The sequence below is a fragment of the Sebastes fasciatus genome, chromosome 16 (genome assembly GCF_043250625.1).
Source record: "Sebastes fasciatus isolate fSebFas1 chromosome 16, fSebFas1.pri, whole genome shotgun sequence".
Classification (NCBI taxonomy): Eukaryota; Metazoa; Chordata; class Actinopteri; order Perciformes; family Sebastidae; genus Sebastes; species Sebastes fasciatus.
In genome coordinates, this window is record NC_133810.1 from 25,217,075 (window position 1) to 25,236,704 (window position 19,630).

General features: G+C 39.8%; 1 protein-coding gene across 4 annotated transcripts in view; it reads left to right on the plus strand.

Annotated features, from left to right (window-relative positions):
- Positions 1 to 1,554: 1,554 nt before the first annotated feature.
- Positions 1,555 to 19,630, plus strand: part of specc1 (sperm antigen with calponin homology and coiled-coil domains 1) — an 82,324-nt gene continuing 64,248 nt past the window's right edge. For 2 of the 4 annotated variants that reach the window (XM_074609879.1, XM_074609881.1), the window contains exons 1-3: positions 12,942 to 13,542; positions 17,919 to 18,101; positions 18,240 to 18,369. In XM_074609879.1, the coding sequence (XP_074465980.1) occupies positions 17,943 to 18,101; positions 18,240 to 18,369 (289 nt within the window). In that variant the 5' untranslated portion in view covers positions 12,942 to 13,542; positions 17,919 to 17,942. Of the gene's footprint in view, positions 1,688 to 12,941; positions 13,543 to 17,918; positions 18,102 to 18,239; positions 18,370 to 19,630 lie in introns of those variants that run through there. The other 2 variants (XM_074609880.1, XM_074609882.1) reach the window with 2 other exon arrangements.

A 19,630-nucleotide genomic window follows, 5' to 3' on the forward strand; every position in this document is an offset into this window, starting at 1 on the left:
CATCTCATCAATATACATATTGTATTATCTTTTATATTTTTTATATTTATCTTGCACTATCTCTTTTTTTATTGTATTATCTTTTCATAAGCACCTATGGAATTGTCACAATCTAATTTCGTTGTACTACACAATTACAACAAAGGGCTTGAATCTTGAATCTTGAATCTTAATGTTTGTAAATGAATGAATTACCTTCAATTAAAATAATATAAATAAATAAATAAACAAACTCTACCTTCATGGAGGTTACACAATGTTTTTGTTAAAACCGTATGGTAATTTTGGAGGCTGTAGCTTGTGTGTTGTTGAACTGTATTGTGTTATACATGAGTGTCTGACATTTTTCTCCACCTCACTTATATCAATAGGGATAGCATATTAGCTAAGCATTACGAATAATATTACAGTTTAATTGATTTCAAATATTATATTTGAAATACATTTTATCCCTACAATAATCATACATTTGTTTAGCTTAAATGTATACACTTTTGTTGCAACTGTGTCAGAGAGGTGTTTATGTTTATGTTTATTTATTTTGCACAATTTAAGACTATACAACATAACAACAAAAATAAATGAATAATATACAGTGCAAGAAGAGGCAAAAAACCCACTGGGCTTATCTGAAGCCTCCACCTAGAGAAAAGATTAATATAAAGAAATAATATAAATAGACTACATAATAGTGATAAAAAACAATTAGGACAAGATATATATAATAACAACAATAACAATACAGTAAATAAATAAAAAAAGACAAGTGTGTCTGTGTGTGTCGGTGTTGCGTGGAAGTGTATGGTTAGTGTTTGTGAGGAGAATATTGATTTAAATATCTATAAAGACTTCTCGGTAATCGTATCCAAACAACATTGTGAGTGGGAAAAAATAAAAAACATAAAAACAGATACATGGACAACATGGGGAAAAGCAATTACGAGATAGCAATTAAATGACCCTTTAAGCGACTTTTGAAACATTTGACAGATGAACAGTTTATTGATAGATGTGAAAAGCTACTCCATAATTTGGTTCCCCTAAATCTTATCGAAAATTGACCTCTACTAGTAAGGAATTTAGGAGGATAGAGATCTAGAGATTGACGGGTATCCCAAGTACACAAACATTAGGCCATGAACCAACAGCTGATAAAAGGGGCATCTTCAGTGACATCAGTGAGTGTGACACAACCAGTGGTGGAAAATAACTAAGTACATTTAATCAAGTACTGTACATAAGTACAATTTTCAGGTACTTGTACTTTACTTGAGGTTTTTTTTTTTCATTTTTGTGCTACTTTATATTTAGACTCCTTTACATTTTGGAGGCGAATATTGTGCTTTTTACTCCACTACATTTAAAAATAGAAAATCTAAATAAAAAAAATCTTATCGAAAATTGACCTCTACTAGTGAGGAATTTAGGAGGATGAAGTGTTGATTCCTCGTATTTAAGTAAATGGAATGACTTTATTACTAGAAAGACTACATATCCCAGAATTCTCCGCGAGCACTGCGCCAAACTGCTCTTCACGCGCTGGCTCCACCTACAAGCTCCAGCACGGGCCGGTAGGTGACACTTTGATGTGACTCGCGTGCGCGAGGCGGCGGCGGGCGGCGGCAGCAGCAGCAGCACGAGCATCCTGACCAAACAACAGCAGCAGCACCACCAACACACTGAACAGGTGAGACTATGAGCTAGTGGCTAATACTCCTTTATATCTGTCAGTCTGCAGCGTTTCTTCTTCTTCTTTTTCTCACATTTGTTGAGTTAAAATGTGCAAACTTTACCGTTAACGGCTGTTGTCGGTGGACATTAATGAGGCAGCCAGAGAGAGTCGCTCGGTGTCAGTTGGTCGGTATCAGTTGGTTTTTGAGAGCAACAGCCAAACTGACTTTGGTGTCAACGAGCTTGTTAGCAGCATCAACAGTCACAGTAGGCGTCTGTCTCTCTGCACCTTTAGCTAATTAATGACTCTGAGGCAGACGTGTCTTTCATTCCTGAGATAATAGCGTCTGTCATCTAGCCGAAGGACAGGTTGTTGTCATGCTAATTGAATGTGTCACTGTGATGATTTTGACATGTCTTCAGATGTCCTACTCACTCTGAATGTCTCAGTTTAGCTTCTTGACGTTGCACCACATGAAGTCGTGAGTTCAACAGTCTTCTTGCTTACATTGCTTCAATAACGTCACTAAACATCCCTTTTTATTGGCTCAATGTTTTGTTTTGTTTTTTTCAATACTATATTTATTGTTTTTTTGTTAATTTTGAAACAACAGAACAAACATTCGTCCCCAATAATAACATTCTCGGTACAAAGAAACTTAACAAACCTAATATTAATATAAAATAAGCCAGTATAGATACAGGAAAAAAATATTATATATATAAAAAAAAATAGATAAATAAGTTAAAAGAATATACACAAGTAAAAACAATAAAATAAAATTAAATTAAATCTATTTATATATACATATATATATACTGTATACACATATACATACATATACGCACATTGGCTCAATGTTTATGCCACCAGGGTTATAACTTAGCAAAAGTCTTATTAATGCAGTGATAGTGTTATCGTTAATGTCTGGTAATGTAAAGTTTTACCTGACAACAAATGCATTCCTACTGTGTGGAGGGCCACATCAGTTATAGCTATCTATTTAACAGGTCAGTGAAGATACAGCAGCTTACACTCAACCACCTTTAAAATGTCAGAAACTAGAATGAAAGTCTTTGATTTTTTTGAATTTCTCATATTTTATTTAATATATAATATATTTTATAATATATATAATATATATATATTATATTATATAATATGTATATATATAATAAATAATGTATTTCCTTTGAATATATCCTATTATTCCTATTGCTCTGCCTAAATTTAGTCAAATTGAAACATATTGAGTCAAAAGAAAATTGGAATTAGCTCACAGAATACCTACCATGTGTTACTTTTTAATTGTAAAATGTTAAGTCCCCTCAGGTTGCTAAAACCCCTAAATTCTCCCCAAAGATACAGAGGTACATGACAGAAATACCTATTTTAATTATGGGACATGAACTCAGTGCCCTCAGTGGTAGGTGTGGCCCTGAATCCGGTTCTTTTAACAATACAAATATTTACTTTTACCTTTTATATTACAAGGATTTGCATCAATGAAAGTTTTTCTCTCAGATCTTTATGTACAGTAGCTACTAGGCGCTGTTGAGCACCTGCTTCTCATAGGGTTGTCATACTTTCCTTCCTAAAATAAACCTGGGAATGTACAAATGATTTAACCAAATTAGCTGTACTGCTTAGGTTTTCCTGTGTTTTTATGTTAATTTCACATTTGCTGCCAATGGCAAGTTGCCTTTGGAACCACTTCAGTGTGCTGCAAGCAGTTTTTTCTTCACATGATCAGCCAGACATTTGCTCCTCATTAGATCAGTGCCCTGTAAAGCAGTCAAACAAGGCCCTGTTGTGTTAAGTGTGGTTATTTGCGAAAGGTGGTTGTGGTTGTTTATGTCTTTAATAGCTCCTTAAATGCTTAATTACAGCAGACTATCCTGACTAAGCTCCTGCGTGTATACTTGCCACGTAACATTTTCTTTTAACCTACATATCCACAGTGCTCCAGAAACATCAGATCACTTTCCATGCTTGAATAATGAACCTTTTCTATTTTGGTCATGGCTTGCTGTGCAGCATAATTGGACATCTCAATAATGACAAAAGGGAAAGTGAAGTTGTAAAACATCTTAATTGCAGAGCAAACGTCGTAGCCTTGTGTTTATAGAAGAGGCCGGCGTTGCAGTGGAGCGCGCATCTGTCCTTTGGGAGGAACCGAATGGGCAACAAATGACAGCTTTCACTTTCTTCTGTTCCTTTTGATCATGCCAGCAGAAAGGAGAGTTAAAATATGAGCAGTGCACCAGTCATTTATGAGGCAGTCAATGCGAATGTTGTTTGTTGGTAATTATACCCTTTGTTTTTCTCATGGTTAACCATCCAAAAAGGGGAAATGGTTGGAAATTTGGCTTCTGGGCTGTTTTCAGGACTGGCTGTGCTAGACGCAAAAAGGGAGGCTGGTCTTGTGTCAATATAATGAGACTATAGCACTGAGTAAAGTGGATGCATACAGTTTTTTAACCATTGACATTTACTGATAGATGTCGTGTGAAGAGGCTCCTGTCTTTGCTGTGTCTATGATGTCTATTGTAAGAGTGTTTGTAGCCAGAAGAATTGCAAAAACACGTTTGACAACAACTAATAGGATTGCTAAATTTGCAATCTGTCTGTTTGAATTAACTATTGATTTCATGACTTTCTGTTTGTCATTGATGGAGGTAGAAGCCTCTCTTGTCCGGACTCATACTTAGCATGTCCTTGTAGCACCTGAAGAAGTGGATCTCCCTCTTTGCTGCTCTCATCCTCTGTTCAACTCATTATCCAGGACGTTTCTATCACTGGCTTGCTATTTATAGCAAGGGGTTATGTGGGGAGCACCCTTAGTTGTACAGCGGTGGTGTGGTTTGTTTTGCTAGACAGAAAATTATACCTGGTGATGTCCTTGACCACTCTGCTCAATGGGAAGAATTAAATGTGTGACACTCTAAAGGTAATTCAAGGTCTCCTCTCATTGCTGGACTCAGGAATATATCAGCAGCGCTGGTGTCCTGGATTCACTTTTGTTAAATCCACACTAGGGGACTGTGATTAGAAAATTAGCTGCAGCGCTGGAGTCTTTCATCCACATGCTGTAACTGACATATGAAATGAGTCTGGGTGGGGGGTGGGGTATAACAACATTAAGAGTGACCTTGCCCAGCTGTGGTAAGAAGGGTGAGAATACTGCAGTGATGTAGTCCTCTACACTGTACGTCAGATGCTCACTGTTAACCTCAAATGCTCGGATGTTGAATTCACTTCCCAGTTACTCTCTATAGCAGGAGATAGCACCATAATAATGACCTGTAGACTCATCGATCTGGGTCCACACTCTCAGGCATGGGGAAAATGCACACTTTTCATAACATCCCCAATATATTTCTGATTAGTCTACCAGCTGTGGAAAGATGCATTCACTTGCATGTCCAAATATTTGGACATACTGTACCTCACTCTAATTTATTTAGTCAAAAAAGTGCTGGTCAGGCATTTAATATAAAATCAAGACTCGTATATATCCTTATCTTTAGAGCAGTGGTTCCCAACCTATTTTCCTTGAAGCCCTCCCTACTTGTATCTAAGAAGCTGGCTATGTCAGAGCAGAGCAGTTTTGGAGGCCTGTGCAGGTCAACAAGTGCACAGACTGTGTTTCCTGTTTCATAAAGGGATCAACTTAGCAACAATTTCCTGGCAAACATTATCAGGCACAGCCATTAGGAATTAAAGTTTCAGTAGGCAGAACGTTTTTGGCATCATTGGGCAAAAAGTACATGATAACCTTTCAGCATATTGTAATTCAAGTGTTCTTAGAGATAACTAGACTTCTGTACCTCCTCATGACTCTGTTTTCAGGCTTTAAAAAATCTAGCCTGTGACGGGAGACTTGAAGTCATTTCAGAGAGAGAGAGCGTTCCTATTGGCTGTGCTCCAGCTCGTGGGCGGTGCTTGGTTTGTCCTCAACTGATCTCGACATGGCTCTCATTTTACAGCTAAGCAGTACACTACAAGATGTTTCTGAAAACATTTAAGGTGAGAAATAGGCATTACAATCACAGAATATTGATTCTATTTGATCAGCGCTGCCTAGTCTGACCGTTTGGTCGGAGTTCACGAGTGATTGACAGCTGCTCAGAGACGGCAGGCACCAGCTCGGCTCTGATTAGTTGTTTTCCTCTGGTCTCTGAAATCTTGCAGATGCAATTAGGAGCACCGGAGGACACAGTGGCACATGATTTTTTTTCAGATTACCTGTCTCATGCACTACTGTCAGGATATAGTGACCGTTTTATAAAAATAACTTTTTTTTAAATCACATTTGCTCCATTTCTACCCACTGCAGTTTTAACGATTGAATGCAATGTGTTGCTTAGGATGCAAGTTGTCTTCTTGAAATGAGCTCAAATGTAAATGAGGTCTAAGATCTTATGTATTGATTCAAAGTGAGTGGTGAATAGATAACATGCAAATGTGCCCCAGCCTGGTTGGTTGTAGATGGGGTACCAGAGAGAGATGCTGACTGGGTATAGTTCACCATGAATCCTGAGCAACACAACTGTTCAGTGGGAGTCAGCACAACAGAGTGACCTGACATCACAACAGCTAAGGCACATGTATTTGTGCTCTGAGGTTAGTTTGTCAGAGCACTCTTGTTTGTCCCTATGTAACCCTTTATTTAGCCTTTATAGCTGTGAATGTTGACCCTCTTCTTTGTAACAGGATTAGCTTACACCCTCTTCAGCATGAAGATCTTAGGAGAATACTAATATGGTTAGAAACATATTTCTCTTTCCCACTCTCTTACATTCAGGGAATAGCACTCAGCGTGATCTGAGAAGAAAGAGTTGTTATCTGCCCTCGAGAGGCGAGGTCTGGTCTGCATACAGTTGGAGTGGCACGTCCTTTACTGCAGTGGAGGAGGCTTTAATTGAGGAGATAAGAGGAGATGGACCGATTGGAGCAGGAATGAGCACTGGTGTGGCATTCAGTCAGTTGTATAAATAAAAGCAGCCCTATTTCTGACAGAATGCGAGGCTGCTCAGTATGCTCTCAGCAGGTTGCAGCTATTTTGCGTAATATTTTAACTCTTTTGCAAAGGCACAGATGGCTTGCAGCCTCCACAGCATTTGCCAAGCTTCCTTCCCTCAGTTTTTTCTTCTAACACGCCATCTCAGAAAAGGCCAGTGGAGAAAATCACACCGCACTGGCACAGCAATGTTTTCTGTCTCAGAGATGTACAGTATACTACATATTAGCTGTGAAGGGAGGTATCGCCAAGCATGTTTTTCCTCTGGCTCTTTTTTTTTAGTTCAAGAACATCCAGGAAACAGGCTGCATACTTGACAAGCATCACAGTCTAACTCGCTGGCTCCAAGGAATGTTTCTGTAAATGGGTCATTTGGGCCACGTCTGAGGTAAAGCAGAGATATGGCCTCAGGCTTCTTTTGCCTCCCTTTAGCCTGAGAGCAAGAACAGTGTGTTGCAGAAGTGATAAGACAGATGATTTGATATAATTGAGTTATTGCATTCAGGTAAACAGGATAAGCAAGTTTACAAGCGTGGCGTTTACACGTGTGTGGGGAGTGTCGGTGTCTGTTCGGTAGCTGAGGATTAGACCCCATTGTTATCTCCTTGTGGTCTCATCACACAGGTTACATTGAACACACCCACAGTGCACATTAAGTAGCTCTCATGCCACAAGGCTGTGCACTGTTGCAAACTCAATAGACACAGAGCAGGGATTGCTCTTTTTTTATTTTTTATGTTAGTTTTTTTTTCCCGCTCCTTTTTAGGTTGGACAGTAATTCTACTCAGTGGCACTAACATTATGATGCTCCATTGTGGAAAACCACTGAGCTCTGTTAAGTGGTTGTCTTTTTATTCCCTCACAGAAGTTCTCATGGATGCTATGCTAGTGTTTCTATGGAATCCGCCCACTCGCTCTACATGTAGCCAGCCAGGCAGACTGGAAAGCAGCTGAAGTTTCTCCAATGTAGCTGTTTATCAGACAAGAACTTTGACACCATCAGAGCAGGAAGTTTGGGCCCCCGAGGGAGCCCGGCTCTGAGAAAGATGAAACAGAGGATGAAGCAGATGAAATATGCAAGAAGACTGTATCTATATCAGCTCCTACTATTCAATGCTGCCTGGTGATTCCAGGACAGAGTAGTTTTTTGGGAGATAATGGATGGCTGTGACTGCTGCTAGGTGGCACAGTTCAATAAATCAGCAATGCCTTTCCATTCCAGAACATTAACATAGCAGCAAACAAATATTGCTATGTAAGATATAGAGGAGTGGGAGTTTTAGTGCATGTTCATGTATGTGAGCGTGCCCCACTGGCTAGCTCACGGACGCCACTCTGCAGTGCTCTCATACAGCTGATAACGTCGTACCGACTGACGGCGCCGTCACGGAAGCATAGCACCCAACCTCCGGTTCCCCCTCAGGTTAACACTGTTAGCTCTGTCAGCACTGTTACCTTTGTTTTCACTGTTAGTTTTGTTAGCACCGTTAGCTACGAGCTGCTGGCTCAGCTGTCGCCATGTTGAGAGCCATGCAGAGGCAATAGAAATGCTCCCAATCTCGCATTTAGCACCTTTAAGTTAATGAATTCCACACGATTCAGCAATATTAACAGCAAAAGTACAGCAACTAAATGTGAAGATATTTGAAGACATCACTTTAGGATGCAGATTGTTCGATAATGAAAATAATCATTTCAGCCCTAGAGGACTTATTGTTCATAACTATATTCTTATAACGTCTTTGTTGCAGTTGGTGTTTGCCCATGAGTCATTGATTGTTATGAAACAGAAAAATATATGAATTCATGTTTTATAAACCAGACTTTAGCTGTTCATTTGCACAGAAGTTATTAATCAGGACATAACATTTTTTAAAAGTTAAATTTAAGTACATGATGTGAAGAAAATTGCATAACTCAAATGCAGATCAAAATATCCTGACAAAGTTTTGAAGTGTGAACGTTGTATCAAGTAGAGAATTGAACTTCCCAGCCCCTCCTCTCAGATATGAACTGTCACAATTAATGAGCCAGGATATAATAGTAAGCACTTCTTATTTTGAAAGTTTGGGAACCCCTGCTGTATAGGCCCAAAAGCCAGCCAAGCAACCTATTGATCTATGTCCAGATCAAAGGATATCATCAACTCAGCACTTTCCGCACAAGCTCTGCTTTCGTCTCATCTCCTCTTGAACTAAAAGATGCTGATTTAAGCAGCAGCACTCTCCTTTAGGCTATTTCATATTCAAATGCTGAGAAGAACTTTTATGTGTTTTGGTTGAGAAATTATAGTATCATACTAGAATACCTGATAGGGTTCTTGTTTTACTCTTTCTAGCAGTTATTCACATCAAAGTCTCCACACAAAGGCAGTTGGCACAATAGTCAATAGCCTCAAACACAATACATACAAGCATACACCATGAACTATTGCTTCTCAGCTGTAGGTTCAGGGTGCTCCATTCCTAGCAGTACATTTTGAGCCATTTAAAGTCTGTTAATATTTGTACAGCTGTAGGCATTCTGGTGTGTTTGGCGTCTTGGCTTTGCTAACATTCAACTCTCACAAATTGCTACTGACTGCAGAAAATGTCACAAATTTGCGGCATTGTTTTGTGTGAAACTAGGCCTCAACTTCCCCGATGCTGCTTTTGGGAAGGAGGTTTGTGTCCTGTTGAGTACTTTCAGATCCCTTCAGACTAAAGGGGAAACCCAGAGGGAGAGCAGAGACCGTCTCACAGCGTGAGATGCAGACTAATCCCACACTCACTTCCTGTTTCACTTTAGCTGAGATAATGACTTTGCACACACCGCTTCCTTGAACCCAGGTGCTGTACAGATGCTTCAGAGCTGCCGACGTGGTCGGGCACAATTAATACATTAATGCATGCATGTAAGCAGCACACACATTTGCGGATCACAGATATTATTGCCTCACATAAGACAGATATTAAAGTGAATGATAATTATACAGTACACTATATGTTTATATATAGCAACAATAATCTGTTCTGGACTCACTAGCTCTAGTGCAGATGTTGGTCAGAAGAGCAGCTGTTGTTTTGGTAATGAGATATCAGTAGCAGCCGTGCTACTACATATCGATATCACACCACCAGAAACAGGAGGAAAGATAATATCTGCTTGTGGTTATCTGACGTTTATTGTCAGTATTTTGGCACACTTTGGTTAGTATCCAACTGTGTTATAATTTATCAAATAAGGTTTTCATAGATTAAAACAACAACTGTGTGTTCTCCCATATCAATCTGTCTTTAAATCATCTAGTTGTAGAGCTTCAAGAAAAATAGAATGGCTGAATGAAATCTTGTTTGGCTTGTACCTTAGCCAGCTCATCTTCATGCTGTGAAATGTGAAATGTGAAATGACAGGTTGATGTTAAATCTCTCACTAAAGTTATCTAGTATTGCACGCTCGGTGCACAACTTAATCCTCTTAGAGATATCCTTTTCAAATGATATGACAACGCTGCAACTAAAATTCCATTTTATACGGGTGAGTGGAGTTATACACAATAAAAAGTGACTGTGACTGTGAATGAAAAACCACTGTATTGAATCTTTTCTTGTTTTGACACATACTGTAGTTTTAACATCTTGAAAATGGAGACCCATTCACAGCCAGAAGGCTTTAGTTCAATGGATTTTTAATGGATGAAGCTTTAAATAAAAAGACGGGCTCATATTTAATTGTATGTGTATTTTTATGGGAACAAGTACATAGCATAGACCAGTGCGACATACCACATCAAGAGGAAATAGTATAGACTGGAGCCAATACATCAATGTTCTGTCCAAATAACACAAATTCCTTAAAGATTTTTGGAGAGGACTTTATGTTCCACAGTTAGTATTACATGATATAAATAGAGTTGTTCTGATACCGATACCAGTATCGGAAATGCGTCCGATACTGCCCAAAATGCGATATAGTATGACAGTTTATACACCAATCCAATATCATAATTTATTAACCCAGAAAAAGGTCAACTTGTTTAATCGGGAATCAATTCTTCTTCGCCGCTCTAAGGCAAGCAGTAACCTTCACTGTTCTGTCGCCCTAGATGTATCATGGCAAACATCAACAATGCGATGCTAGTGGAGAGTGTAATGGTAACTGTAGTCAGAGCGAGGAAAATGTCAGCCATTTGGCAATATTTCACAGTGGAAAATCCAACAAGTAAAACAGTGATATGTACAGTATGTAAGGCTTTCGTTTCGAGGGGTGGCACTAGTGTTGCCAAGTTCTATTGCATTTATTCTCTTTATGTATATGTTAATTTACAATGGATTTAACCTGAGCCAGGCCACACAACAAAGATAGTAATAATTTCACATCCATACATGGTCAGCAGTAAACAGCTGTGAAATAATAAAAATAACTATATATATATATATATATATATATATATATCACGCTGGTATCAGATCGGTACTCGGTATTGGCAGATACCTTAAGTTCAGGTATCAGAATTGGTATTGGGAAGGAAAAAATGGTATCGGACCATCTACTAAATTTCTGTCTGCGCAAAAATGTAGCTTGACATTGAATTTGTAATCCTATAGTATCTTTACAATTGAAGCTAATTTTGTGTACAGTTTTGAACTGTATAATGAGAGTAGGCTCTACTTTCAATGATCATGGAAAAAGCAGTAGGCTATTTTAAGCCACACACTCACCATCATTGCACATTTTACATTTATTTTCACATCCTTTGAGACCGTGTTGTGCCTGTGTGGAGAGTCTGACTCAGTGCTCTTTCCTGTGGACGGAGGGAAAAGGGAAGAGAATAAGAAGCAGGCGGCGCTTAGGAGCTTCAGCGTGCCTGTTGCCACCTCACCTAGTGAGCATACAGCCACATGGCTTTATGTTCCGTCATTATTTATTAATGCTTGGCCTGTCTGCTGTATCCTGCTTCCTTATTCACACTTTTTGTAAGTGTTCAGTTCAGGAAATTTATGCAAAGGATCTTGGCAGTACGGAAGCTTATTCCAGTTGGAAAAATTTACGTTGGCTATAAGTTGGATATTTTTTATGGCTGAGAAATGGTCAGTACACTGGTCTCTAGTGGTTCTTTGTTTTTCCTCCAAGCTCATGTTCTAGGGTATATTGGGACACCTTAGACTGTGTTATTGTTCTTGTACTATGGCCACGTACCAGTGGAGAAGTGTTGTACTCTTGACTGCACTGCTGACAGGGCACCTGATCCCCTGACTAGCACCAACCTCGTGGTGGTGGAAAAGTCATCTTACCGTGCTTTTGAGTGAAATATCTCCACAGCTATTGCATGGCTTGCTGAAATTTGCACATCTTCAGCAGACTCACCACACCTGATATTAAAAACATGCTCTCAGGCATGTTTGTTCTGTCTGCAGCCATCCGTAGACTGGAAGAGAAAACAAAGTCACATTTGTCTACTGTGTCTCTAAAGATGGCTTTCCTTTACCATCCTAGGAAGAAAACCCAAATGAAAACAGTAGTTTGATTGTTTACCAGAACTATGCTTGAAGTGTCATGATGCATTTCAATAGACCTTCTAAACATTACAAATGCGTATTTTCTGTGGTCATGGTGTAATCCACACTTGCCACACAGACATATGAGACCGCTGGCAGTGAACAATCACAGGAACAGTACAATGTTTTGACAGCATTTAGCAAGACTACAATAACGTAGTGTGCGTCAGTGGCAACTTAACAGAATCTGTGTTGTCGAAAGCATGCAGCGTCCGTCAAATCACACTCGAAATCTGTATGTGCAGCAGGGTGTGAAACAGCCTTAAAAAAGCATTCTGAACTGTTTCTCAACCCTTTGCGGCGCCCTTTTAAAATGCTGTTTTTGTGGTGGTGCAGGGGTGTGGTCGGACCAAGTTCCTCAGTTTTACCACTTGCCACAAACTGAAGCCTGTTTCATCCCAGCCCAGAGCGCAGTACGCTTTCTACCCACATGCTCTACGGCCTTGGCATGCCGTACGTTGTGGGATCCAAATTACACCAGTATGGTGGAGCCATAAAATGCAGACCCCTCCACAAATGATCCACCCTCACGTTAAGAAGCGTTTCTCAGACAAAGACTGGCTTTGTCAGTGTTGGTAGCTGTTGTTTATGCCCAAACAGCCTACAGATCACTTTGGAAATAAAGAGCTCAAAACAATGTCATAAATCAATCTTTATTTCTACTTCAACTAGTCAGACATGAATCGGACAGTGCACAAAAATGGCAGCAGCACAAGTACTTGCTTTACACTGCTGTGTTTTTTTAATTTAAGAATACAATGGAACAGTTGTGTGTCGCCCATAAACCACAAGCACACATGGTCCCATGTTAAATTAAATTGCAAGCCACTGTCTTGAGAACAAAGTGTAGACACCTGCATTTCTAACAACAGCGGTTTGGGCTGTGTGATCATAATAAAAATCATTACCCTTATTCAGACAGTGCATGGCCCAGTAGTCTCAAAGCCATATGTTGGAGATCTGTTCCTCCTCCTGGTCCATTCACCCTTTCTTGCTGCGTGTTCTTCATGAGTAAGAAAAAGTATGGAAAAACTGTGAGAGGAGAAAAACATGCCCATGGCTGAGACTGTCCCTCTCTTCCTCTTTGTATGAAAGAGAGGTAACGGCACACACAGCACAGCGGTTGGCAGACTGCAGTACTTCCTCATCCTGACTGCTGCGTTGAGGCAGGCAGCCGTTGCTACTGACCCTTCATTCTCGCCCTTAGAGTCTCTTCGTGGAGCTCAGCGAAGGACGGATATTTTGGTCTGTTGTGCTTCAGGGCACTCGGGCAGAGGGCTGGCTCTAGGACGGCGTCCAGTACCGAACACGTGAGTGAACTGCACCACTGTTGTTTTTTTCTTTAGCACTTTCTCTGACACCAATCTGTCATCACCCTCTTTCTCAATACTCACTATTTTAAGCTCTTAGATGACATTGGGATAATTTTATCTTCAGACATTGTTTTATAGCGTTATAGGGAAAATGGAGTTTGTTTGGGATTGAAGATGTGATTGTTGATTGGAATAGGAAAGTTTGAAATAGGAAAAACTGAAGTCATTTTGTATAATAGGAAGAAAGTGAAGTGAGAACATCTGCTGCCGATATTTGTTCTGCCAGGTTTCTCACATTTCTGTCACTGAAAGTAAAATTCTGAAAGGGAAATGTAGCATGGGCTAAACTTTGCAACGTGTGAAGTACTCTATGCAGGAGTAGTATTTATGCAAGGTTTTACATGTGTGGCTAACCAGAGGTTGCTGTTTTAGGCTTATGTTATGCTTGGTATGTTATATTAAGGTTTATGTTAGCCTATTAAAAGCTAACCAATGAGCCAGGCAGGAAAGAACACATGAGAGGATGTGATGACGCACAGTGACATTCAACCTCAAGATTAAGATGCTAATCTTGTATCCTTTTTTTTTTTCAAATGCAGTCAGGAGCATAAAAGATGCTTCTTAGTCAAATCACTCACATTGCTGCTTTTGGTGGCCTGGTAGGTCTGCATGATTATGTGATATGGCAGACATTTTAAAGCTATGTTTTGTTGTTGTTTGGTTGTTTGGTTATGCTTTATTGTGTGTTGCAATTCTTTTGTTTTAATGTTATTCTCCGTGGGTAGATATCAGAATAAATGATATTGATTGTAGCAAAGCAGTGCACCTGAATGCACTTTGCCTAATCAAAGTGCCGCCACAAGAAGGCAGCAGGCTTTGCAGCCACTTCTTTGCTGGACTGCAGTTTGTTTCCTCCTCTGATCACTGCCAATTAAACAGACATTAAAAAAAAGAGTGACAGGATGTTCATACTTACCGTATATACAGTTCCTAGTAATGGCAGGAAGCATTTCACTCTCATCTGCTTTATATTCTACACAAACACATAGACGGAATAATTGAAGTGTAGTTCACATGGCCTGTCCTGCAATGTGCCAGGGCAACCTGCATTTAATGTCAGAGAATGGTCAGGGCTGGTTAGCTTGGATTTCCCTATGTGATCTGAGGCGATTTGTGGCTGTGGCAAGCCGAGTCAGCCAAGTTACACATTCGTGCAATGAATGTGTACATGCAAGAAGGTATTTCCTCTGCAACTGTTAACCCACATATAGCGGGGTTGTACAGTACAGAGTAATTATTGGTTTTGTCTCAACATGTGTCCTATTTTTGCTGGACAGCACTTCTATTGCTGGTTGCACCTTAAAATAATTATACATGTGGATCTTTTTCATGAAAAATATAAATAACACTTTTTCTAAATACTGGATCTACATTTATGTGTATACTCTCAGAGGTAAATTGATCTTAATTTTTTTACCAGCCGCGACACTGGTATTGTTTTCACCTTGTGAGTCTGTGTGTGTGTCATCATGACATGGAGACATTGTAGCTGGAACTACCGCAGAAGCAGTTTTGAACTCTTTGCCAGGTGTGAATACTTCTGTCTGTGGACAGATTTTGTCACCGCAATAGCGCCACAACCGAGGAAGGGTGCCGGAAGTAGGGAAGTGTCCATTGGTGAGCTATTTACATTATGATCTTTCTTGTGCAATAAAAGCACCTTGTCTACTCCCTCAGGTTTGTATCAGATCAGATGAAGTGTGAGAGATTGTTTCATCCAGGACCAAACCGATAACAGTTGGTCTTTCTCCTTATCTCCTTTCTGCAAGCCAGTCCAGCAGCAACTGTCAGAAATAACTTGCGAAACTCCTCCACCGCTCTGTCCCGTATTTAGTCTTACATTCATCTTCCTGTTTTTGGAAGCAATATAATTAGGGCAGATGACAACCCATTACTTATGACTGTGTGGTGACTACAAATTATATTTGGTTTTCTAAATTCAGTCCATATTTAGCTTTTTGCCAGCCTTGTTTAAGCCACGATGTCATCATGTCATCATCCTACATGTTTATTTTGTCAGACTGTGCAAGCTGTAGTCATCTTTTTACAGGAAGATGCCCAGCTCACATTCTGTGCCTTAAGTTCAAGTTTAAAATACAACCCGCTGTCTCTCAAAGTCATTTGGGTTCCTATTATTAACTAGGCCATTGTAAAGTAAGTAGGACACTGTTCTGGCTCCTGAGGATCATATCTCTGCAGAGGAATATTGAGAGGTCATATTTGCAGAATTGAGTCCCGCAGTGGTCCAAAGAAGGTGAAAGCAGAGTACATTAGGCTTAAACTGCTCAGGCTTTTGCTTTATAGAAGGTTTGCAATTTTTAATGCGTATGTTTTCAAACATTACATTATTGTTTCACAATTGCCTGATTAAATTGATTCTACAAAATGTTTGGTTGTTGCCTAGTTCCATCCCATTTCGTAAATAGAAATAAATATAACCTCAATGGGGACATCCTCAATTTGGCCTCACTTCCTCATTTAGCCTACACAGAGATTATAGCAGGTTGAGAAGTCAAATATGTGCTTGGCAGTGAGTGGTGCTGTAGCCTTGTAAATTGATCTAAAGGGAATTGAGCCATCCCCGCTGAGATGTTACTACCAGGCCAAGCAGGAGTTAGTCACAGGATCTTGCCTAGAGAGGTCTTAGCATCATATGATGGGCCAGCAGGGAGACACATGCTCTCATATGGGTACAAAACAAACAAAAAAGTACATGCAGTGTGTTAATCAGATAAGTCCCTAAGAAGCACCCAGAAACATTCTCAAATAAAATAGCAGTGTAAAATGTACCAAATTAAATGTCCTATGTTGGGAACATTTTACTGATGTGGATCTCTTATTGTCTTTAGTGGTTACAAGATGCTTTATTATTGCCACGCAACAGAGTTGATTGTGTGGGTTAGTGCCCACACTACCCATCATCATAACATTATTTGTACGACAGCCAAGTCAACTATTGGTTACCGCAGATTTTTTATCGATGCATCACTTTTCCTGCTCTGAACTGCTGTACTACACATGCAACATTTCAGTCACTGCAGCAAATGATATACCAGTTTAGAGCAGCAGAGGGGGAAAAACTGTCTCCCCGGACAGCAATGTCCAGGGTTAAGTTGTTTCCTTGCTTGCAGACACTAGAGGCTATCCCCATTAACAGCACTGTGCCTCTCAGAGGCAGAAGATCAGGTTATCTCAACCCTGATCAATGACTCGGCCAGTCATCTGGGAGATACAGAGCTCTTTACCAGTACACACTCTCCTAGGTTAAGTGCACTCCTACCTCCCTCCATTTCCTACAGCTATTCTTTGCCCTGATGAGTACATTTCCTTCTGGTCATCAAATGCACACCTTTTAACAGTCTCTGTTACCACATCCTGTTGGAGCTGGAAAAATGAAGCCATTATAGTACTGCTTTTTAACAATATTCCTTACAGAGGGATGACAGTTTTGCCTGTAGCCAGCTGCATACTTCCTACTAGATCTGTAGCAGTAGATGGATGTAGAGTGTGCCGTGTGTTGGTCAGTGCAGCTGGTTTGAACAAATCAAGACATATTTTGTTCTCTCTCCTCCATCTAGCTAGAAGTAGATCAGTGGTGTTGCTACGGGAATAACCTTAGCTGCCCTCTCAGAGGCAACTCTTGGCTTGTTTATTTTGGAGCAGCCACAAAATGCCACTAGGCAGTGCTAATAGTCTCCTTATTATTTTATAAGTAATTCTAGTTTTGACCCATATCTATAGCGAGTGTATTGCTAAAACTGATTTTTAGTTGTAATGTGATTATTGCCTAATATATTATATATGAATATATTTGTATTTTATGTGTTCTTCTGCAGTAGTGATGATTTTCTTGGAAGATTTAGATACTGCCCCATAAAGGAAAGAGGCAGAAACTTCAGCTTTGGTCAAAATTGAACAGTGGATAGATTGTAGTAAACAAGTTACACATGGGTGAGGCTAAAAATAAAGTTATCAACAAAGTGTATTTATAAAGATATTAGTTTTTCATGGCAGTCAAAAAGAGCTATTATACAAGTCAGAGGCCAGTTTTGCACAGTGTCACTCGTCTTGTTCTTGACTTGACTTGTTTTTTTTTTTTTGTTCGAAGTGCTTTTTTTAGTTAATGGAAGATCATGCGTTCATACATCAGCAGTGCTTACTGGTGCCTCTGGCATAGTGGTTAAAGAGTGCAACCTTCAATGAGACAATAGTGAGTGTCTGTTCTGGAAGAATCAGCGAATACACAGGCACATTAATGCTTGAGGATAACCATTCAGAAGTTTGCTATTCAATAATTTCCTCTCTTCTCTCAGGTGTAGTTAGCTTGACGCGCAGCCATGTTGAAATCGGGCGCCACCAAGGTGGGGCTGCCCAAGCCAGGACTCCAGAAGCAGGCCTCCTTGACCCCATCTTCCTCCACCACCACCACCTCCTCCTCAGCCATGAAGACCTCCAGATCCTCCAACATGCTGGCCTCAGAACAGCGTCTCAGCAGGGTGAGTCACAAGCACACTACTGTCTACCATAAACTAACATGATATCTTTACATGAGTGATTAAATCTCTTCAGAACATTATTTTAACATTGTTAGTCCTCTGTTGATATGTTGATACTAACAGCAGATGTGTTTCTAGCTGAAAAGAGCCAGCAGTGATGATGCCTTGATAAAGCCTGCACTTGCAGCCTCTGGCTCCCGGATGAAGAAGACTGTGACCACTGGAGCCATTTCAGATCTTGCGGAGGCCCGTCCCCGCAGCCTGTCTGGTAAGGCACAGATACCTTCAAATAACTAATTTCAGAGACTTGGTCTGATGTAAAAAAAAACAAAAAAACAATATGATGCTGAAAAGAGATGTTCATAGTAAACACTAGTAGTGCAACCAACCACTTGTGACCACTAGAGGGCCACAGTACATCACTAAAGCTGCCTGTCACAGCTCCCAGATGCTGGTGGGAACAAGTAGCTTGAGGGATGCTTCTCTTTGCCCTTTACTCTCTACTCTTGTGTCTCTTTATTCTCGTTTGGTTGGCATTGATGAAATGCAGGTGGCTGAGGACTAAGGTTCTCAGGGTCTTGGTCCAAAACCGAGAGACTGGCCGCATTCATAGTCTGCTCCTCACACAACATCTGCTCAGCCGTGTGAACAGCAGGCTATGTTTTGGATGACAAATGAGGAAAAATGAACTTTTTTCTATCCAAGGACGAGAGAGAGAGAAAAATTCTGTGGTATTTGGCTGGTGTTTTGATGTTATTTCACTTTAGTGTGCTTGCTCTCTTGTGTGCATGTACAGTAGTGTTGATATGTGTTGGTTTATCTTAGTACTGTATTATGGTGTATGTGTGTTCAAGCATGAGTTATAATTTAAGACGCAGAGGAACACCCCAAAGCTCTGAATGAAAGGAGAACCCTTGTCATGACATGTGCAAATACTGTAAGCACACATTATTTTAGACGAGCCTTTCATTTCCATTCCACTGAAGATGTGATGGTGAGCACATCATTTACTTCTTACATATATAATTGTGCACATGGCTACAAGGAATTCTGAATACTGTTGGAAATGCACTTTAAATACAAAATCACAATTATCCCAAGTATTTTGTTGATTTTATTAGAGTTAAAATTAAGATATTATCTTGGCTATTTAAAATGTTTCATCATAATAAATAGGAAAAACATTGTGTGGATCACAGTAAGCACTATGCAATATTGACATATGGCCAAATACCAATGGAGAATTCATTTTATGTATCTATTTAACCTCCTATCACACCTGAATTCAAAGTTTATTGAGCCCTATCAAATGCATCTTTCTAATACTGCACAGATTTAATTGCATGCAGTAGTCACAAACCTAGTTAAAAAGTTCCATATGTATCCACATTTGAAAATCAGCATTAAAGTACAGTTATAATCTGAAGATACGTGATTCCACAATGTCTTCCTCCATTGCCCTCTAGTCCCTTTCCTACTAACCATGTCTGTGATTTATTTTTCAAAATCCAAACAAAAATCTGGCAAAA